We start from the raw sequence: 19,158 nt of genomic DNA, 5'->3' as shown, positions 1-19,158 counted from the left end.
GCCCAAGTGCAATACTTTACATTTCTCCCTGTTAAAATTCATCTTGTTTCTTTTTGCCCAGTTCTCTAATCTGTCAAGGTCGTTTTGAAGTGTGATCCTGTCCTCTGGGGTGTTAGCCACCCCTCCCAGTTTGGTGTCATCTGCAAATTTGATCAGGATGCCCTTGAGTCCATCATCCAAGTCGTTGATAAAGATGTTGAATAAGACCGGGCCCAAGACAGAACCCTGTGGCACCCCACTAGTCACTCTTCTCCAGGATGAAGAGGAACCATTGATGAGCACCCTTTGGGTTTGGTCAGTCAGCCAGTTACAAATCCACTGAGTGGTAGCATAGTCAAGACCACATTTTACCAGCTTCTTTACAAGAATATCATGAGGCACCTTGTCAAATGCCTTGCTGAAATCAAGGTAGGCTACATCCACTGCGTTCCCTTCATCTACCAGGCTTGTAATTCTGTCAAAAAACGAGATCAGGTTAGTCTGACATGACTTATTTTTCAGAAATCCATGCTGACTATTGGTGATCACAGCATTCCTTTCTAGGTGCTCACAGACTGTTTGCTTAATGATCTGCTCCAGAATCTTCCCTGCTATTGATGTCAGACTGACTGGGCGGTAATTATTTGGGTCCTCTCTTTTCCCCTTTTTGAAAATAGGGACAACATTTGCCCTCCTCCAGTCTGCCGGGACTTCGCCTGTTCTCCAGGAATTCTCAAAGATGACTGCCAGTGGTTCTGAGATCACATCTGCCAGTTCTTTTAATACTCTTGGATGCAGTTCATCTGGCCCTGGAGACTTGAATACATCTAAACTAGCCAAATATTCTTGTACTATCTCCTTAGTTATTCTGGGCTGTGTTTCCTTTGCTGAAACATTTGCTCCAAATTCTTCAGGTCGGGCATTGTTTTCTTTATTGGAGAAGACTGAGGCAAAGAAGGCATTGAGGAGTTCAGCCCTTTCTGTGTCCCCTGTTTGCATTTCACCATCTTCTCCTCTGAGTGACCCCACTGTTTCTTTGTTCTTCCTTTTGCTACGAACATACCCATAAAAGCCTTTTTTGTTGCTTTTAACCTCTCTAGCAAGCCTGAGTTCATTCTGTGCTTTAGCTTTTCTGACTTTGTGTCTACACGTGCTGGCTATTTGTTTGAATTCCTCTTTGGTGGTTTCCCCCCTTTTCCATTTTTTGTACACATCCTTTTTTAATCTTAATTCAGTTAAAAGTTCTTCAGATAGCCACCCTGGCTTCTTTAGGCACCTTCCATGTTTCCGTCTCATTGGTATTGCCTGACGTTGTGCTTTTACTATCTCCCTCTTAACAAACTCCCAGCCATCATGAACTCCCTTTCCTTTTAGTATTGCTGTCCATGGGATCTCACCCAGCACTTCCCTAAGTTTTATGAAGTCGGCTTTCTTAAAGTCAAGAAATTGAGCCCTAGTATGCTTGGCTGCTTCTTTCCGCTGTATAGTAAACTTCAGAAGAGCATGATCACTCGCGCCTAATGATCCTTCCACATCTACCCAACTAACCAGGTCATCAACATTGGTTAGGACCAGATCTAAAATGGCTGTTCCTCTTGTTGCTTCTCCCACTTTCTGGACAATGAAGTTGTCTGCAAGGCCAGTGAGGAATCTGTTTGACCTTATGCTCTTGGCTGAGTTTGACGTCCAACAAATATCCGGGTAATTGAAGTCCCCCATTACTACTATCTCCCTTCCTTTTGCATGCTTGGCCATCTGTTCCAGGAAGGCATCATCTATGTCCTCCGTTTGGCTTGGGGATCTATAGTAAACTCCCACAATGAGGTCTCTGTTATTCTTCTCTCCCTTAATTTTGACCCAAATGCTCTCACTTTGGCTTCGAGGTTCTAAATCTTGGATCTCTTCACAGGTATACACATCCCTGACATATAACGCCACTCCTCCTCCTTTTTTGTCTGGTCTGTTTCTCTGAAATAGATTGTATCCCCCCATTATTACATTCCAATCGTGGGACTTATCCCACCAGGTTTCAGTGATGCCTATTATGTCATATTTAGTTTGCTGTACCAAGAGCTCAAGCTCATCTTGTTTATTTCCCATGCTTTGCGCATTAGTGTACAGACATTGAAGTCCATTAATCATTCCCCCGTGTCTCTTATTTAAGGATTTTTTCCTCCCACCACTAGGTCCGCGTGCTGTTTGCTCCATTTGGTCTATGACATTTGGATGATCATCTTCATTAATTGATAGACTCCTACCTTCAGGAGCACTGTCTCCCTCCCCCACATTAGTCAGTTTAAAGCCCTCCTGATGAGGTTTCTGACATTTTTGGCAAAAACATTTCTCCCAACCGTTGTGAGGTGCAGCCCATCACTTGCCAGAAGTCCATCTTCAAGAAACTGCAGTCCGTGATCTAAGAATCCAAACCGTTCCTGTTTACACCATTTGCGAAGCCAGCTGTTCACTTCCACTATTTTCCCCTCTCTCCCTGGGCCACGTCGTTCAACTGGGAGGACAGACGAGATGACAATTTGTGCATTTAGTTGCTTCAATTTCCTGCCGAGAGCCTCGTAGTCTCTTTTGATCTTCTGGAGGCTATTGCTTGCAGTGTCATTGGTTCCCACATGAACCAAGAGGAAGGGGTATTCGTCAGTGGGTTTTATGATTCCTTGCAGTCGTTCAGTTACATCTTGGATGTAACTGAATGCATGATGGCTATGTTCTCCCTCTGTTGTTAGACACATTATGCTTCTGAATACCAATTGCTGCAAACTGCAGGTGGGCAGAGTGCTGCCATTATCAAGTCCAGTTTTTAGGTTTCCCATGGGACTAGATGGGTCATTGGCCTGATCCAGCAGACTTGGTCCTATAGCTGTTTGACGAGAATAGTCCTACTACTAAGAAGGCTCAGCAGACACCAGTAATTCTAAAACGGAAGTGTAAAAAGCACAGAAAGTGGCATTTGGCACAGAATCCAGGTTACAGAATATCTTCGCTTTCATTTTTTAAAAGGAAAAAGGGCTTAGCCCTTATGACTAAGGAAAGAACCTTGAAAAGGTGCATCACTTTCCCCTACGACTAACAAAAACCAGACTATATAAAACGAACAAACCAAAACAAATAAATTGCAAATGTGAGGGGGATATGACTAATTAATACAGATTGCAAAAAAAAAACCAGCTTTAATTTTGGTACAGATTTATTTTGAGGGAAGCATGAATCTCTCCTCCCAAGTAATCAGTCAAGACATAGGAGTATTTTAGAGATCAGTTTTAATATTAGATATCCCACTGCCTCATTGTAGCAATTTGAGATGACCAAGTCAAAATGGACATGGGTATGAATCTGTAGAGCGTTTTTTATTTCAAAGAGAGAATATGGTGATCCGTGTACTAAAACAAATGACTCCAAGGCTTCAGCCCAATTTGTTCAGAGATCTTCAAATCCCCTCACTATATGCAGACATTAATGTGACTGCTGCTTGCCAATAGTTTAATTTGCTACGGATTTAATTAACAGTTTAATTCCAGTAGGCTGGTAGACTTAACATATGCTCCCACCAAAAAGTTCAGTGGGGTTAGATGGAACTAAATCAGAAAGAATTATTTGAAAAGTCTATGAGTGCAAACCCTGCAGAATGCTTTGTGCTGAAAAGCAGTTTTTGCTTGAGGAAATTTTACAGATAGTTGGCAGTGAGGCAATAGGCAATTTAGAGACACATTTGGAACTTGTATATTGCTCCCAAGTGAATATGAGTGACTCTCCCTTTGGGTGCTACGCAGAAGGCCAAGTATGGTAAGGATAGTTGCATTGCAGGGCTAGCCAATGTGATGCCTTAATAGGGTTTCCAAAGTTTGCGGCAGTACTGCTCCTGAAATATGATTAAAAGCTGTTTTCTTGAAATAAAATAAATTTGAGCATTTCCCCCCTAAGGACATCCCTCAAACCACACTTCATGCCTGCAATAAAAAACCTCAACCATACCCTGAAGTTCCCATCCCACAAAGATCAAAGCAAGCTGCCAGGCTTCCACCTATGTTTTCTCTGCCTCTTCCCCTCAATATACTTTCAAGATTAACTTCTGGTGCTGTGGTAGGGTCTGGATCCACAATTTCCCCTAATATGCAACCAGTGAACACAGTCAGGTAAATGCTGGTTTAGATAACAAAAGGCGTGTGCAAATTTTCAAAGGATTTCCCACCCACCCCTTTGAAAAGTCTGCACAAAAACAGAATGGGATGGGCTTAATGGTCAACACTTGTGAAATGCCACAAACCGGATTAAGAACATTTTGTCCACCACCATTTTCTTTCTTCTTTTCTTACAGGAATATTTGGGGGGCTGGAATGCAAAACATGATCTTCAGTATACCATTTCCTACAGGTGACTTGATGAAGACTCATCATGACCTGGAAGATCTCCTGTTCTAAGTTCTCAGCTTTTTGGATCAGAACCATGCTTTTACTCTTCCACATTGTTGCTGTTTCTTCTCAATGCCACACCAATCCCTAAAAACATGCACATTTCACAGATATTTCTACAAGATGTATTTTATTAGTTGTAAAATGAATCTGCAGTCTTTTCTTCCCCTTTCATTTGATTATTAAACTGTTTTCCTCTCCAGAAGCTGGGAAATGTACCTTTTTGATTTACTGGTACAAGTCACTGTCCTTATTTAAAAAACAAAAAACAAAACAAGAGACAAAAGCAAAAACCTGGCAACTGTGCAAGCAGTGGGGGAGGGGAAGAATTTCTTTTCAAGCCAATTTGTTACTTAGATTCCCCTAGTCAAGTGAAAGCACTGCTAGGCTTCGGATTTTCACGTACTGCCAGCAGCTCACTCTGTCGCAGACTATACAATGCAAAGCGGAAAGTGACAGACTACAGTATATAATTTGGAATCATTAAACCCACACAGAATATACTTAGAACATGGAAAACCTATTGTGTCTTCAGGTATTTTTTTTAATTAAAAAAACAACCACCTTGTAAATGTTTACAAACTGCAGTATTTTTGAAATTTTCACACTATTTGGGCTCTCCACCCATCCTAAAAGGGCTCAGACTACATACTTCACCCAAACAGAGTGTATTGGGGATTAAAGTTATACCTACTTGTCTTGTTATGTTACAAAACTGAATGGTTCTAATTTAGTTTTATGTTTCACAGTAAGAATCCTTGAATATCATCCAGTTGCACCATGGACATGTTTCAGCCATAAGCATCTAAACAAGGTACCAGCATGGCAGACAAAATATGTAGCAAAACATCGCAAATGACAGTTAAATTTTTTTTAAAGGGCGGAAATCACAACAGTACTTATTGAAGAATCCGGATAAGGAAAGCATGGCCAAGATGCTGTAGACCAGGGGTGGCCACTCCCAAGACACTGCAATCTACTCACAGAGTTAAAAACTGGCAGTGATCTACCCCCCTTTTAGGGGCTCAGGTCAAAGATATTTAGCTTTTTATAGGGGAGCCAAAGTTGTTGAGCTTCTTTGGGGGGAGCCAGTGATCTGCCAGTGATCTACCACAGATGTCCAGTGATCTACCACAATCTACCTGTTGAACATGCCTGCTGTAGACAATGTATTATATAATATCCAGTTAGTTTTTCTAGAAAAACACGTGTCAGAATTCTTTTGTTCTCTTATAATGGAAATGGTGTCCACCTGAGAGATGCTGGAACTGAGTGCCAATGAGCTCTGACTAAAAAAAACACCTCTGATGATATGTAAAGGGACGCTATGTTCTCTGCCATTCCATGAATGTAGATTAAGGCTGTAATCCTATACTCAATTAGCAGTTATTACATCAAACTGAATACAACAGAACTTATCTCAGTAGATACGTTAGCATTGTACTGCAAATTGTGGGTCCAGAATATCACTAAATATGAATTCGCAAGGAGATTTTTTATTTTTCTGTAAACCCTAGTGAAGATGTTCAATACCAATGTACTCAAGTTCATGTAGCAGTTGGATAACTTGTCAGTGGTGAATTCACCCATACAACGCCAACTCCCTTCCTTGCATCACAAACAGAACACACTTAGAGGGACCAATCTTTGGATCACACACCACATTCAGCTGTCTTAAGTCACAAAGATAATACAATCTCCCTGCAGATATATTGTGTGCCTAAAACAACAGGCAAACGTAATATAAATTACACCACAAAAAGAGTTTCTTAAGATGAAATAGTTATGCCCTTATTATTCTCCATGTAAGCTACAGAGATGGACGTTATTTGCCCTTTAACAAGTAGCGCACAATTATCCTGTAGAATTCACAGTACCAACTAGTGTGGTGGGGTACAGCCATCTTTCCAACATGTTTTTGTATTTGGAATGGGATGGGACAGAACTCCTGTTACCACTGCTTTGCTGGGAGTAGCAGCTGTAGCACACTGCAGTGATGTGCTGATGGTGTTCCTCACCTTGGCGTGGTAGGTGGGGTGGTTTTCCAGCTCTCACAGCCATACCAGGGGCCAGGAAAAACACAAAACCTCAGGGGCCAGTTGGGGCTTCACAGAAGACCTGAGTGAAGACTTCACCAATCCTGGTCCGTTCTGAGAGCATAAAGATGGGGTGAGCAGTGGATTTGGCATTCCAATCTTCGTGTGCCTTCCCCTCCCACCCTTCCTACTTTGTTGTGGTTGTCCAAATGAAATGAGACAACAAAAGTTTCAGACCTTCTTATGGGTTAGTGTAGGTCGCTGTTTGCCTACAGACCGATTGGCTGTGTCTGCAGGTTTTGCCTGCCTCACAGCAATCATCACAACTTTGGGGTGTAAGAAGCGCTGGGCTGGGTCCCTAGTGGGGATGGGCAGGGATGCCCCCCATACCATAGGGGAATCCCCTTAAAGGATTGTGGAAGATGGCACTTCCTGTCCAGATGCCCAGTTCAGGGGCATCTGCCAATGGACAGGCTGGTTGATCATTGACTACATGCCCAATGCCTGTGCCAAACCTGTTTCATCTGTACTCAATTAAGTTGAGGTTTAATTTGAACCCAGTACATGCCTCTTGGTAGTCATCTGCCCTCTATGTACCCGTACTGCCCAGGTCCACAGTGGCCATGAGGTCAGGCACACACTCGCAAAATAAACCTGTCCAGTTCAATCATTACGCTAACATAGGCTTCTCTAGGCATTTTATGTTGTAAACAGTCCTGTGATCTTTGAAGGGCAGTATAGAAATTTAATTTTTTTAAATGTCTCACATTGCACTAGACTGTGAATAGGCAAGGCTCCGCATACCAGAGCTGCATGCCCCTTTCAGTTAATAGTTTAGTAAAATAATCCATCCTAATTCAGATGCTTTATGCATGCATCCTATACAGTGTTAAGTTTTGCAAATAATTTCCATTGTCTCTTAGGTAGGATTTCAAAAAAAAGGAACACAAGTTTGCACACATCTTTCAGAAACTGTTTTGCATCCTAAAGTCCTCTTAAAAAGCAAACCCTAAAATGCCAGTTATTTTGTTTTAAGTACAGAATCTGAAATAGAGTAAAAAATTATGTGAATAATTGTGCTGCAAGAATTCTAAACCTCAGTAAAAAAGCTCAACAGCAGTATATAAACTCTAACCTTCCAAGCACATCAGTTAAGGATTAGCTATAATAAGATACAGGATTAGCTACATCTTGTGACAAGGAGGGGAAAAAACGTGGCTGAAGAAAAGATGAGTCACTGCTTCTCATTGCTAGTTCCAGGAGATAATCCTTGGGAACCTATCCTGCTGTAACACTCTCTGCCTATCAAAAGCACAGTTCTTCCTCTAAAGCCAGGGGATCTACCAATCAAGTGATTAGCAGGGAACATAACCAGGAATATGGATTTAGGCGTATACACAACAAAGCTTTTTAAATTAAAGGAAGATTTAACAGCAACATTCAATGCAATAGTGTGTGTGTGTGTGTGTGTGTGTACTGCCCTACATTAGAGTGGTTAAGAGGGGTTTGCTGAATGTCTAGGTTTCCCCATAGATGATCTCTGGTTAAGAGTTTAAACCTACATAATAGTTACATTCAGAAATTCTCGCCCACACATTAGCAAAAACGTCAATTGCCAACATTCAGAATCTATTAAAAGAATAGCCCAAATACAAAGCATTTTGAATTCTATTGCTTTCCATGAGAATTAAACATACACAACGTTCTGGCCATGCACTCACCTTACAGTGGGTTGGGTGTTACTCAGAAGCAGATTTCCAGTGCTCCCGAGTATGAACTAGGTGAATTATTGTGTCCTCCCTCTGAAGGAAAGGATCCACTTGCTTTGGGCTAAGCTGGGAGACACTGGAAAGCCAAAAGACTCCTACTACTTGGGTGCATGTCCAAAGCTGATATGGGGTGAGAGGTTGGCTGCTATGTCCTCCCCCAAGTATGGCTTGTGGGCAGATGGTATCTATCTCTCCTACCTGTGCGATCTTTATTTTGATCTGCCCTATGATATTGACTACCATCAGCACTATCAGCTGTGCTTGAATATGACGCCTTTCCATCTCTGGCAACATTGCTTGCAATAAATTTCAAGCCACTGGAAGCTTCCATAGGTTGTCAGAAACTTTAAGACGGAGTGGATGTTTCCATCCTTTCCCAACTCATCTAATATAGTGCTGCCCCATTTACTAGGCAGGAGCCAATGGCAGCAGAGAGGAGTGGTGGCATCAAATGCTCCATGTTCCTGTGCCTTTCCTGGCTCCATAAAACAAAGGTGCAAGAAATTAAAAAGGATGAGATTTGTGCCTTTCATGGAAGATGAAATTGTGCTGTCTTTGTGTCCCAGAAAGAAGCATGCAGGGGATAAATAAGAGAGATTTTGAGCTATCAGCAGTCAGGAGGGGTGGACAGATACTGCCTTCCAAGCAATGAGTTAGGTTGTGTGTGTATTCCACTCTGCCATGAGAAAATCATTGGAGAGATGGGGAGTGTATGAGTGTACTTTTTATTGGTCCCACCTATGCTGGAATCTGGCCCTTGGGCTCCGAAAGTTTCCTTAGTCTTCCTCTAGATATAATAGGCAATTAGTTCTGCTATGAGAGGCAGGTACGAGGGCTAACCTATCCTATCAGATGCAAACCAATTCTAAATAATGCAGCACAGGATTGTATATTGAATCATTTATCATATCTTTCCACTTTCCAGGTTATCTACTAGAGTTCAGTTTTCTAGTTTTCATGCATTTGCTAAGGTTATTTACAAAATAAAGAAATTTCCATGAAAATTTCCATTTCATTTTTGTCCTGGGCAGTAAACATACAAATGACTGAGATTAAGTCAGTTTGCTCCAGGACATGAATGAAATTAAATTCCTTTGTAATAATGATCCTCATTTGGAAAGCACAATTTTAGAACCCCGTTATTATTATCTTTGCAAATTCATGACAAAAAACATTTGGAAGCTCCAGCCAAAGAAGCTTGATGCTTTTCAATATGTTGCTATCATTAATTATTTGAGTGAAAGCTTTGATAATATAAACAAATGAATTAATAAAACACAATTTTCAAGAAGGCAGAGCTTCCAAATAGTCATATATCACATCCAAAGAAAATAAAAACCCACAACTCTAAAAATTTAGCTTCAAACCAAAAATTGCAATGTGGATAAAACAAGTAAAAAGTACCCTTATTGTAAACGATAACATTTTTTAAAAAAACAGAATAATCGTGCCAGTTATCAGAAAAGGAAGTAAAATAGAAAGTTACCCTAAAAGACATTTCAAGATTCTCTCCACCCCAGATATCCATTCCTGCATCGTAAGTTCCTATCTCTTCAAAGTAGTTTCTGTCAATAGAAAATAGGCCACCAGCCATAGTAGGGGTCCTAGTTGAAAAACAAAACAAAAACAGAAAGGAAAAGGATTTTTTTTTAAATGTATGCTTTGTGGAATTTAATAGGTGAAACTATAGCACATATCCTCCATATACTTTAGACATAATTATATTCTATTTACTATAAGCTGAAGGTGCATAATTAGGCATCATAGTTTTGATTGCCTGCACATGCAATTTCTGGTCATTTATTTCTTTATTTAAGACACCTAAACTGCACCTTTATCCACATATGGGTTCCAGGGCAGTGCACATAAAAAACAGAAATCGTCATACTTCAATATACATCTAAATGATGCATGCATTTAGAATACATTCCAAAAACTGGCCAAATCCTGCATGCATGATAAAAGTTGCTTTAAATTTATATATGTATATCATCTTATATTTTATGCCAATGGAATACTGTATTGGGTTTCTATATTCCTCTTCTAAAATAACCTAAACAAAATATGACTTTTGATGTATTTGACTCCATCTTGAGAGTGCTCATTAAACTGGTGGGCACAATCACTTTACAGGATTGTGAAATCTTGCAAGAGACAAATCCAGTTAGTGCGCTGGTTTATACAAACAGTACTGTCTGAATCCCTGAAATTATCCATTATACTCTCTCTATATATTTTAAAAAGTTTAAATCAGTTCATTTTCTTTAAAATCTGTTTAGAGATGTATACTCTGCAATAAATATAATGGTTCCACTTTAAAAAAACCAAAAACCCATCATAGAAGCATTAGAATGAAGGATGGATGCTTTATTTCAATGATCTGATTACTCGATTCTATTGGGTATTATAAACATGTACTCTAAAGTTCATAACTGAGGAGCTGAGAATGTAGTAATAAGCCTTAAGTCATTTGATTGTTATTGAATATATTCCATTGATTTATCACAATGTATGTGTTGCATATTTAATACCAGAGCAGATTAGACAGGTTTCTTCTTTTGTCTCCATAATTGTCTAGGCAATTTTTTTTTCAGGTATCCACTGTTTAAAGTGGTATGCAGGAAGCAGAAACCAAACAGGATGTAGGGAGCGAGAAATGTGCTGTTTTCCTTCTTTCCATGATAGTTGAAGTCAAAAGACTTCTATTGCAAATGTGTGTGCGCGCAAGCACACATGCAAGATGAATAATTACTTCTTGTGAATTATTCAATGGTTTCAATGGAACATATGCACTCAGATTTTTCCCAAGAACATGTATTATTCCACTTAATTCTGCTCATTATTTTTGATTCATAACTGGGAACTGCATGCAAGTATTTTCCTCTATGTCTTAAGCTTGAACTGAGTTCCTTGGGTTGTAGGCTTTTGAGAAGTTACATGGCCACACAGTTCTATTTTCTAGATTAATCAGCAAAGTAATTTCTTGTACATGGATCTAAAACCACAACGCTGTAGCTGATAGAACGGGGGGGAAGCACTTTTCTCCTGGATGAGAGCTCTAGAAGAGTTTGAGCTATTGTTTATGCAGCAGCAGTACCCAATGGTGGAACTGTTTGCTGGCTTGGAGACATGGGCACCATTCTCTCTCTCTCTCTCTCCCACACACACACACACACACACACAACCATTCAGATAATGGCATTTATGAGGTGGTGCTTCCCATGAATAACCAATCACAGAGAAATCTTATTTGCATGATTGCTTCCCTCCCTTTTTGAGACGGATGACTTGTATGCATGGGGGCCCTCTGCTCACAAGTGACATTCTCTCTATGCTAAAGAGAAGGGCACCCAAGCTACTCTTCCACTACATATACCCTACCAGCATATAGCCATGAAACGGGGCTACAGGGAAGCAACAATGAAGGCAAAGACCAATGGATGGAAAGCATACTGCCTATGTCTTAGCACTTTGGTCTTAGGTGTAGACACTGACCCTTCATTGTATATGTTGATCCGAAGTAATAAAAGCAAAAGGCTCATGCATGTGAATGAGAGGGTATAAAGTACAAGAAGTCTCAAAACTGGAGCTCTGACAGTATGCCTCAAGCTGTCCAGATGGGAAAGTGGTCAGGCAGAGGGAACTGCTCATTTTATTTCTGCTGCTTAATAATAATAATAATAATAATAATAATAATAATAATTAATTATTTATACCCCACCCATCTGGCTGAGTTTCCCCAGCCACTCTGGGCGGCTCCCAATCAAGTGTTAAAAACAGTACAGTGTTAATTATTAAAAACTTCCCTGAACAGGGCTGCCTTAAGATGTCTTCTGAATGTCAGGTAGTTGTTTATCTCTTTGACATCTGATGGGAGGGCGTTCCACAGGGCCACCACAGCCAATAACCATAGGGTGATGCAACTGAACTTACATGCATTTTGATGGGCTTGTTTTCACTTGGCATTTTGAATATATAGGGTTGCATTACTCTCAGAGAGCAGAAGGCATTGCCCAGGCTGGGCTTATTACCTCTGAGTACTTTTCGAGATTTACTCCTGGTTTCTTTGCTGTAAGCTGCTTTCAGCATGATTTTTGTGTGGAAAGGTAGGATGCAAACAAAATCACGATGGTGATGATACCTGCTGTGGCCCTGTAAGGGCTGGGCTATTGGCAGCAACCTGAAGTGACCCTGGAGCTAAGAGATGTGGAACCAGCCAGGACTGGAGACAGTGACAGTGCCATGACACAAAACAGGAGGGAGGAGAAAGGAGTAACCACTAAGGAGTAACCAAAATGTAAGAATATGCCAGAGCTCAGGAAATCTCTGATGCTCAAGCAAGGCTCAACTGGAACAGGGAGCCTTCTTAGCTTCCATAAACCATGCCTGGCTAAGGAGCTAGAAACCCCAAAAAGAAAAGAAAACAGAAAATAGGCCAATGACTGCTGTTGAAAAAGGGAGAAAATGGAAAGCCTGGGGAAATGGAATCCTGGAAGAGAAAGACAGACATACAGATATTGAAAGGGCAGAAAGAACTATCTCATTGTCTGAATGGCTTATTCACAATGAGAAACTATTTTAAAATATTACTACACTAAGATATCGATGTGGCATTCATTTTATATCAGAATGGGCGATTCAGTTTCTAGTATTCTCACCTTTTGGTTTCTAAGTTAATAATTTGATGTTTTATCCACGATCCATGGACAGTAAGGCCAAGTGTCCATCTGTCTATAAACAATATGGGTTTATGTCAGGGCTGAGTAAGAAACCATACAATCTGCTAAACAGGCACTTTTTTCAGGTACTGACCTCGTTTATTGAACATATCCACAGATGCCCCTTCACCACATTCACATTATGCTCTGAGATTGTGCAACCCTGACTTCTAAATCAGTAATATATGCCCAGGTTCTGACCAGAGCAAGTAGAGATAAGGCTCTTCTGTTTACGCTTCAATTGACTGCTTTGCAGCTATTTCATGAAAAAATAAGCAGCATCCTTTAGAGAAGGCCCAGTGCCTATAATAAGGCTATTTAAAACGTACATGATTCGGTGTCTGCATACTTTGTTTCCAGGTAAAGAAGGATATGATAAGGCAAAATTGATGTTAAATAGCAATGGACCATATAGGCTTGAATTTAATTTGAAATAATTTGCTTGAACTGAATTCTGAATCTTTGTTTGCAACATTAAGTACCACTAATTACTCTTTAAAATGACTCCCCATAGCTTCTGTTCAAAGCAGATATGATAAATGCTCTATATATCAAATTCCTTTCACAGGAACAGATTATACTCAGAGTTCTCTCTTACAACTATCTTAGATGACAATTACCTGCAGGCTTTTACAATACAGACACTGAATTAATTAACCTTTGCCATAAATTATAGCAACTCTAGCAAAGGCTGATGCTTCTATTGCTTCAGCTCCTTAATAATCTCACAATACAAGATGACAAATCAGCTGCTTGTTATTCCTAAGGCACACAATGACGACTTCTGCACGATTCCCCCCCCCCATGAAACTGAATTCCATTGGGTGAAAGGCAACGTTAGTCATACTCAGAAAAGACCCACTGGACTACTTTGTTTATTACTTTGTTGGATATAACTCATTGTCTCCACAAGTGGGCATATAGAACCAGAAGTGTGCTTCTTAAAATTGAGCACATTTTGATACTCCTATATCGTAGCAAATTAGCGATGAATAAAATACTGCAATATGAAGCTGCTAGGACTGATTGACAGAACCATTGAAGGGATCACTGCTGCTAGCTTAGCTGTGCAAATAATTGCTCATGAAAGCAATCTGTGTGTAACATGGGAAGAGGAGACTTGAGGAAGACCACGTCTTCCTCAAGTGGTTTTCATTCATAGAGACCATGACATCATCCAGAGTTCACCGGACATGCAAGTAACAGTTACTTGTGCAGTTAAACTAGCTGCAGTATGTCTTTATTAAATCTGACCTACAGGGGCTTCCAGACCACTTAAAACAGGGGTCAGCAAACTTTTTCAGCAGGGGGCCGGTCCACTGCCCCTCAGACCTTGTGGGGGGCTGGACTATATTTTGAGGGGGCGGGATGACGCAAGAGCACCATGAGCCCCGGTGGCTGCTTACCTGTGTCTTGTGAGCTGCAGGGGCTGGCAGCGGCGGGGAGATGATGAACAGCATGCGAAAGGTCTCTGGAGAGGGGCTGCTTAAAATGGCAGCCACTTGAGTGCTGCTGCTGCTGGCACCAACAAAGCCCAGCCCCCTTCCTCCTGTAGGCAGGGCAGGGAGAAGCCAGGAGGAGGGAGGGAGGAGGCACCGCCACCACCCCCATATGAGGGAGAGGGAAAGAATGTGTGCACTGGCAATCCACGTGGCAATTCCCAGACCGTCTGAGGGCTGGATCCAGAAGGCAATTGGGCCTGATCTGGCCCATGGGCCTTAGTTTGCCTACCCATGACCTAAAGCCATGAGTTTTCATGAATATCAGCAGGAGCACATGAAGACAAGTGGAACTGCATTTGCTGGGATGGGGAGAACTGTTAGCAAGGTCAGGAAACCTGCGAGTTGGTATTCTGGGTGGCACAGATGCCTCCAGACCACCAGTTCACCTCTGAATTCACCAATGCCTTTCCTTATTCTGGCAAATGCCAGTAGGGTGCCATTCCCTCTCCATCTTCCCCTCATGCACCATCACTGATGAATAGACAACACAAGGGTGGGAAATTTTAAGGGAGCTGAAGGTGTATGATAAAGCCTTAATCACCAGTCCTCTCTTCTCTCCTATCATTCCATGTACACAACATGTGCTCAAATGCAAATCTCACCTTTTGTCAGTGAACATTTGTGTAGCCCCACCTTCCTTCCAACAACTTGTGTGTGTTTGTGTATATGCATGCATACTCTGGGGAAACTATTGGAACTGGGCTCAAAAACTGCTTCCAAATGAAAGTCACGATGAACTACTTGAACTGGGGGGAACGGGATTCACAGACACATTTAAAAATATACATCTAATTAATTCCTTACAGATCACAGGCTATACAGATTAAATAGCTTTTTTCAATGCACACTGAAGTTACCCATACTTTGACTAATTACATTCCTTCCAATGCTTGTCAGAAGTTCACTGAAAAATGTCAACATTAAAAAGGCAATAGCAACACAGAGATGACAGCCCCAAATACTCAAAATCATTAGCCAGGTCCACGAGCACATATCATTTTGATGAAAATATTGACATTTTTAAGTCCCCTTGGGTTATTTTGCTGTGGTTTGGTTACAGACTTCTTAGCGTAGTTATGTTTTCAAAAAATTTCCCTGGAATGTTGAGGACTAAAAAATTGCTTTTTTAAAATGAAAGCTTATGGAGGCAGCCATATACTGAATGTATTAAATCCCTTAAAAATTGGAAGTTGATTACTTTAGGGATTATGCAAGACTGCCAATTAAAGATAAAAGGTCTTATCCAGGTCTGGTTGAGTGCAAGACTGCTCACCAAGCACTTTCTTCTCCCCTCTCTCCAAGGAATATAATGTACAGCTTTTCCCCTTTCCCCAGTGTGGCTAGAGTAGGAGCACAGGACAGTATTCAACTAACTTTAACACAGAGTAGACCTACTAAAATTAATGGATTTAAGTTAGTCATGGCCATCAATTTCAAAAGGTGCATGCTGAGTAAAGGTTGGATGAATACAACCCTCAGTAGATATGGGTCAAGCAACGCAAGGCATTAATCATGGAACTCCCTCCTAAAGTGCAGGGTTGTTGTTTTTGAACAAATATCAAAATCCCAGCAGAGTGTGTGTGTGTGTGTGTGTGTAATGGCATTTAACCTTCTGGCCCCATTTGTGGCCCTGACCTGGATCATCCCTAGCCTGAGTTAGCTATGCACTATAATTCTCCAGCTGGGCCAATGTATGAGTATATTTTGTCTATGGTTCAAACATTGAAGTGTTCAGCTATGAGAATGCTAACTTGGGGATGAGTGGGCAACACATCTCACCAGTGCTGCAACATCTGAACTGGCTATCGGTCCATTTTCAATGTGCTGCTACTGACCTTAAAGTGCTTCTCAGCTTGGGATCAGAGTATCTGATGGACCACCTACAAGCCAATTTATGTTGTGAAATCATCTTCAGAAATCCTCCTTCAGGTTCCTCCACCAGCAAAAACATTACAAAATCCTTTTTCCACAAATGGACTTCCTCATTGCAGAGTCAGGCAAAGGGCTATCTATTAAGATTCTCAGGAGACACTTACACATTCAAAATCTGTATCTTTCAGATTATGTTTGCTTAAAGGAATATATCCTCTTCCTAACATTACTGTTTTTAAACTAGCAAAAAGAACATACCCTCAAATACAAGAACATAAAAGGTAAAGGGACCTCTGACCATTAGGTCCAGTCGTGACCGACTCAGGGGTTGCGGCACTCATCTCACTTTATTGGCCGAGGGAGCCGGCGTACAGCTTCCAGGTCATGTGGCCAGCATGACTAAGCCACTTCTGGCAAACCAGAGCAGCACACGGAAACGCCATTTACCTTCCCGCCGGAGCAGTACCTATTTATCTACTTGCACTTTGACGTGCTTTTGAACTGCTAGGTTGGCAGGAGAAGGGACCGAGCAACAGGAGCTCACCCCATCACGGGGATTCGAACCGCCAACTTTCTGATCGGCAAGTCCTAGGCTCTGTGGTTTAACCCACAGTGCCATCCGTGTCCCTCTAATACAAGAACATAGGAAACAGCTAACTAAAACAGTACATTGGTATATTTAAGTTCCGTCAACACTGACCACAGCGGACGCTACTCTCCATAATTTATTTCCCAGCTCATTTTAGAAATGCCAGGGACTGAACCTAGGGTCTTCTGCATGCAGAGCAGATGTTCTGCTGTTGAACTGTACCCTTTTCCAAGAATGCTCAAAGAAAATAGCTTTAAAATGTCAAGAGCATAAGACAACCGTAACTATATTCTTGGTTCTTATGGTGTTTCATGGACTATCACATTGAAGTAAATCTTGTATTCTTCTATTTTTTTTTTCCAAATTCTTTTTATTTTTATTCCATACAGACCAAACACACACAGAAAATCAACGAAAAAACACACATATATGCAAAAAAAAACACAAAAACAAGAAGTCTCAATAACAGCAAAAAAACACACAAACTTCTTATTTTCATAGTCTTTTTCATAACATATTTCTTTCTTTTGGGACTTCCTTCAGCCTGGCCGCAAATCATACGAAGTAAATATATAAAGTCACACGTTTCATCCCTTATATTGTCATTATATCCAGTTTTTGTTCTCTATTTTCCTTATACAATAACCTTAGTCTGTCACAGTACATCTCTAAAGCCTCTTAACGTTATTTGTCCATCACTGATGTTTTCCAGATAGTTTACATATTTTCCCCAGTCCCTGAAGAACACTTGATCTTTTATGTATCTGATCTTTCCCGTTAACTTATCTAACTCTGCATATTCTGTTAATTTACATCTCCACTCCTCTACTGTTGGAGTTTCTTCCTGTTTCCATCTTTGAGCTATTAAGATCCTTGCTGCCGTAGCCGCATAGTATACCATTTTGCAATCCTCCTTTCTTATCTCTCGTTGTAGTATCCCTAATAGGAAAGTTTCTGATTTTTTTATAAACGTGTACTTCAAAATCTTTTTCAGTTCTGTATATACCTTTTCCCAGAACTGTTTTACTTTTCCACACTCCCACCACATATGGTAGAAGGTGCCCTCTGCGTCTTTACATCTCCAACACTTATTGTTCACTTTGTACATTTTTGAAAGTTTTACAGGTGTCAAATGCCACCTGTAAAACATCTTCATAACGTTTTCTTTTAACGCCGTACACGCTGTGAAATTCAATCCATCTCTCCATAATCTTTCCCAATCCTCATATTGTATACTGTGGCCTACGTCTTTTTCCCAACGAATCATCACTGATTTCACCTCCTCGTCTCCCAGATTCCAGTCTAGTAACATCCTATACACTTTAGATATGTTTTTCTCCTTGTTGTTTATTATTTCCGTCTGGAATTTTGAGTCTTTGTCTACATACCCTCTTTCTTTAATATCTCTACTAAGCATCTGGTTAATTTGTTGGTGACTAAACCAATCGTACACATATTCTCTAATCATCTCGTAGGGTTTAATTCTCCATTTCCCGTCCACTTTAGTTACTAGTTGGTTATATGTTGCCCAGTTACTTTCCATATTGATGGTTTTCCTGTTTATTATTTCGAGTGGTGCCAACCAGTGAGGTGTTTTTGGTTCCAATATATTTTTGTATTTTTCCCACACTTCTATTATCGGTCCTCTGAAAATGTGGTTGCTAAATCCCCTGTGTGCTTTCGTTTTATTTTTCCACAGGTAGGCATGCCAGCCGAAATGGTTGTCAAAGCCCTCCAAATCAAGTAGCTCCGTATTTTCTAATTTGACCCAGTCTTTTAGCCAACTTAAGCATGTCGCCTCATAATATAACATAAGGTCTGGCAGCGCAAATCCCCCCCTTTCTTTTATATCTGTGAGTAATTTAAATTTGATTCTGGGTTTTTTGCCCTGCCATATGAACCTCGAAACTACCCTCTGCCATTCTTTTAGAGTCTTACTCCCTTTTATTATAGGTATAGACTGAAACAAAAACATCAATCTTGGTAAAACGTTCATCTTTATCATGTTTATTCTTCCCCATAATGATAGTTTTAATCGTCCCCATTTCTCTAAGTCTTTCCTTATTTCCCTCCATACTGGTTCATAATTATTTTTATAAAGGTCCATATTTTTAGAAGTTATCCAGATGCCAAGATATTTAACTTTCTTTACCGTCCCTATCTGCCATTGCTGTTGGATTAATTCTATTGTCTTTGGGTCCACATTCTTATATATCATTTTTGTTTTTGTCCTGTTTAATTTGAATCCAGCCACCTTTCCAAATAATTCTAT

General features: G+C 40.6%; 1 protein-coding gene across 2 annotated transcripts in view; it reads right to left on the bottom strand.

Moving 5' to 3' along the window:
- The window catches only part of GALNT13 (polypeptide N-acetylgalactosaminyltransferase 13), a 164,043-nt gene that overhangs the window by 57,950 nt on the left and 86,935 nt on the right, over nucleotides 1-19,158 (bottom strand). For both annotated transcript variants that reach the window (XM_082198423.1, XM_082198422.1), the window contains exon 7: nucleotides 9,692-9,809. In XM_082198423.1, coding sequence (XP_082054549.1) covers nucleotides 9,692-9,809 — 118 coding nt within the window. The remainder of the gene's footprint in view (nucleotides 1-9,691; nucleotides 9,810-19,158) is intronic.

The sequence above is a fragment of the Podarcis vaucheri genome (genome assembly GCF_965113315.1).
Source record: "Podarcis vaucheri genome assembly, chromosome: 1".
Taxonomy (NCBI): Eukaryota; Metazoa; Chordata; class Lepidosauria; order Squamata; family Lacertidae; genus Podarcis; species Podarcis vaucheri.
Note: the sequence above shows the minus strand (reverse complement) of the source record. Positions and strands in the feature narration are given on the sequence as shown.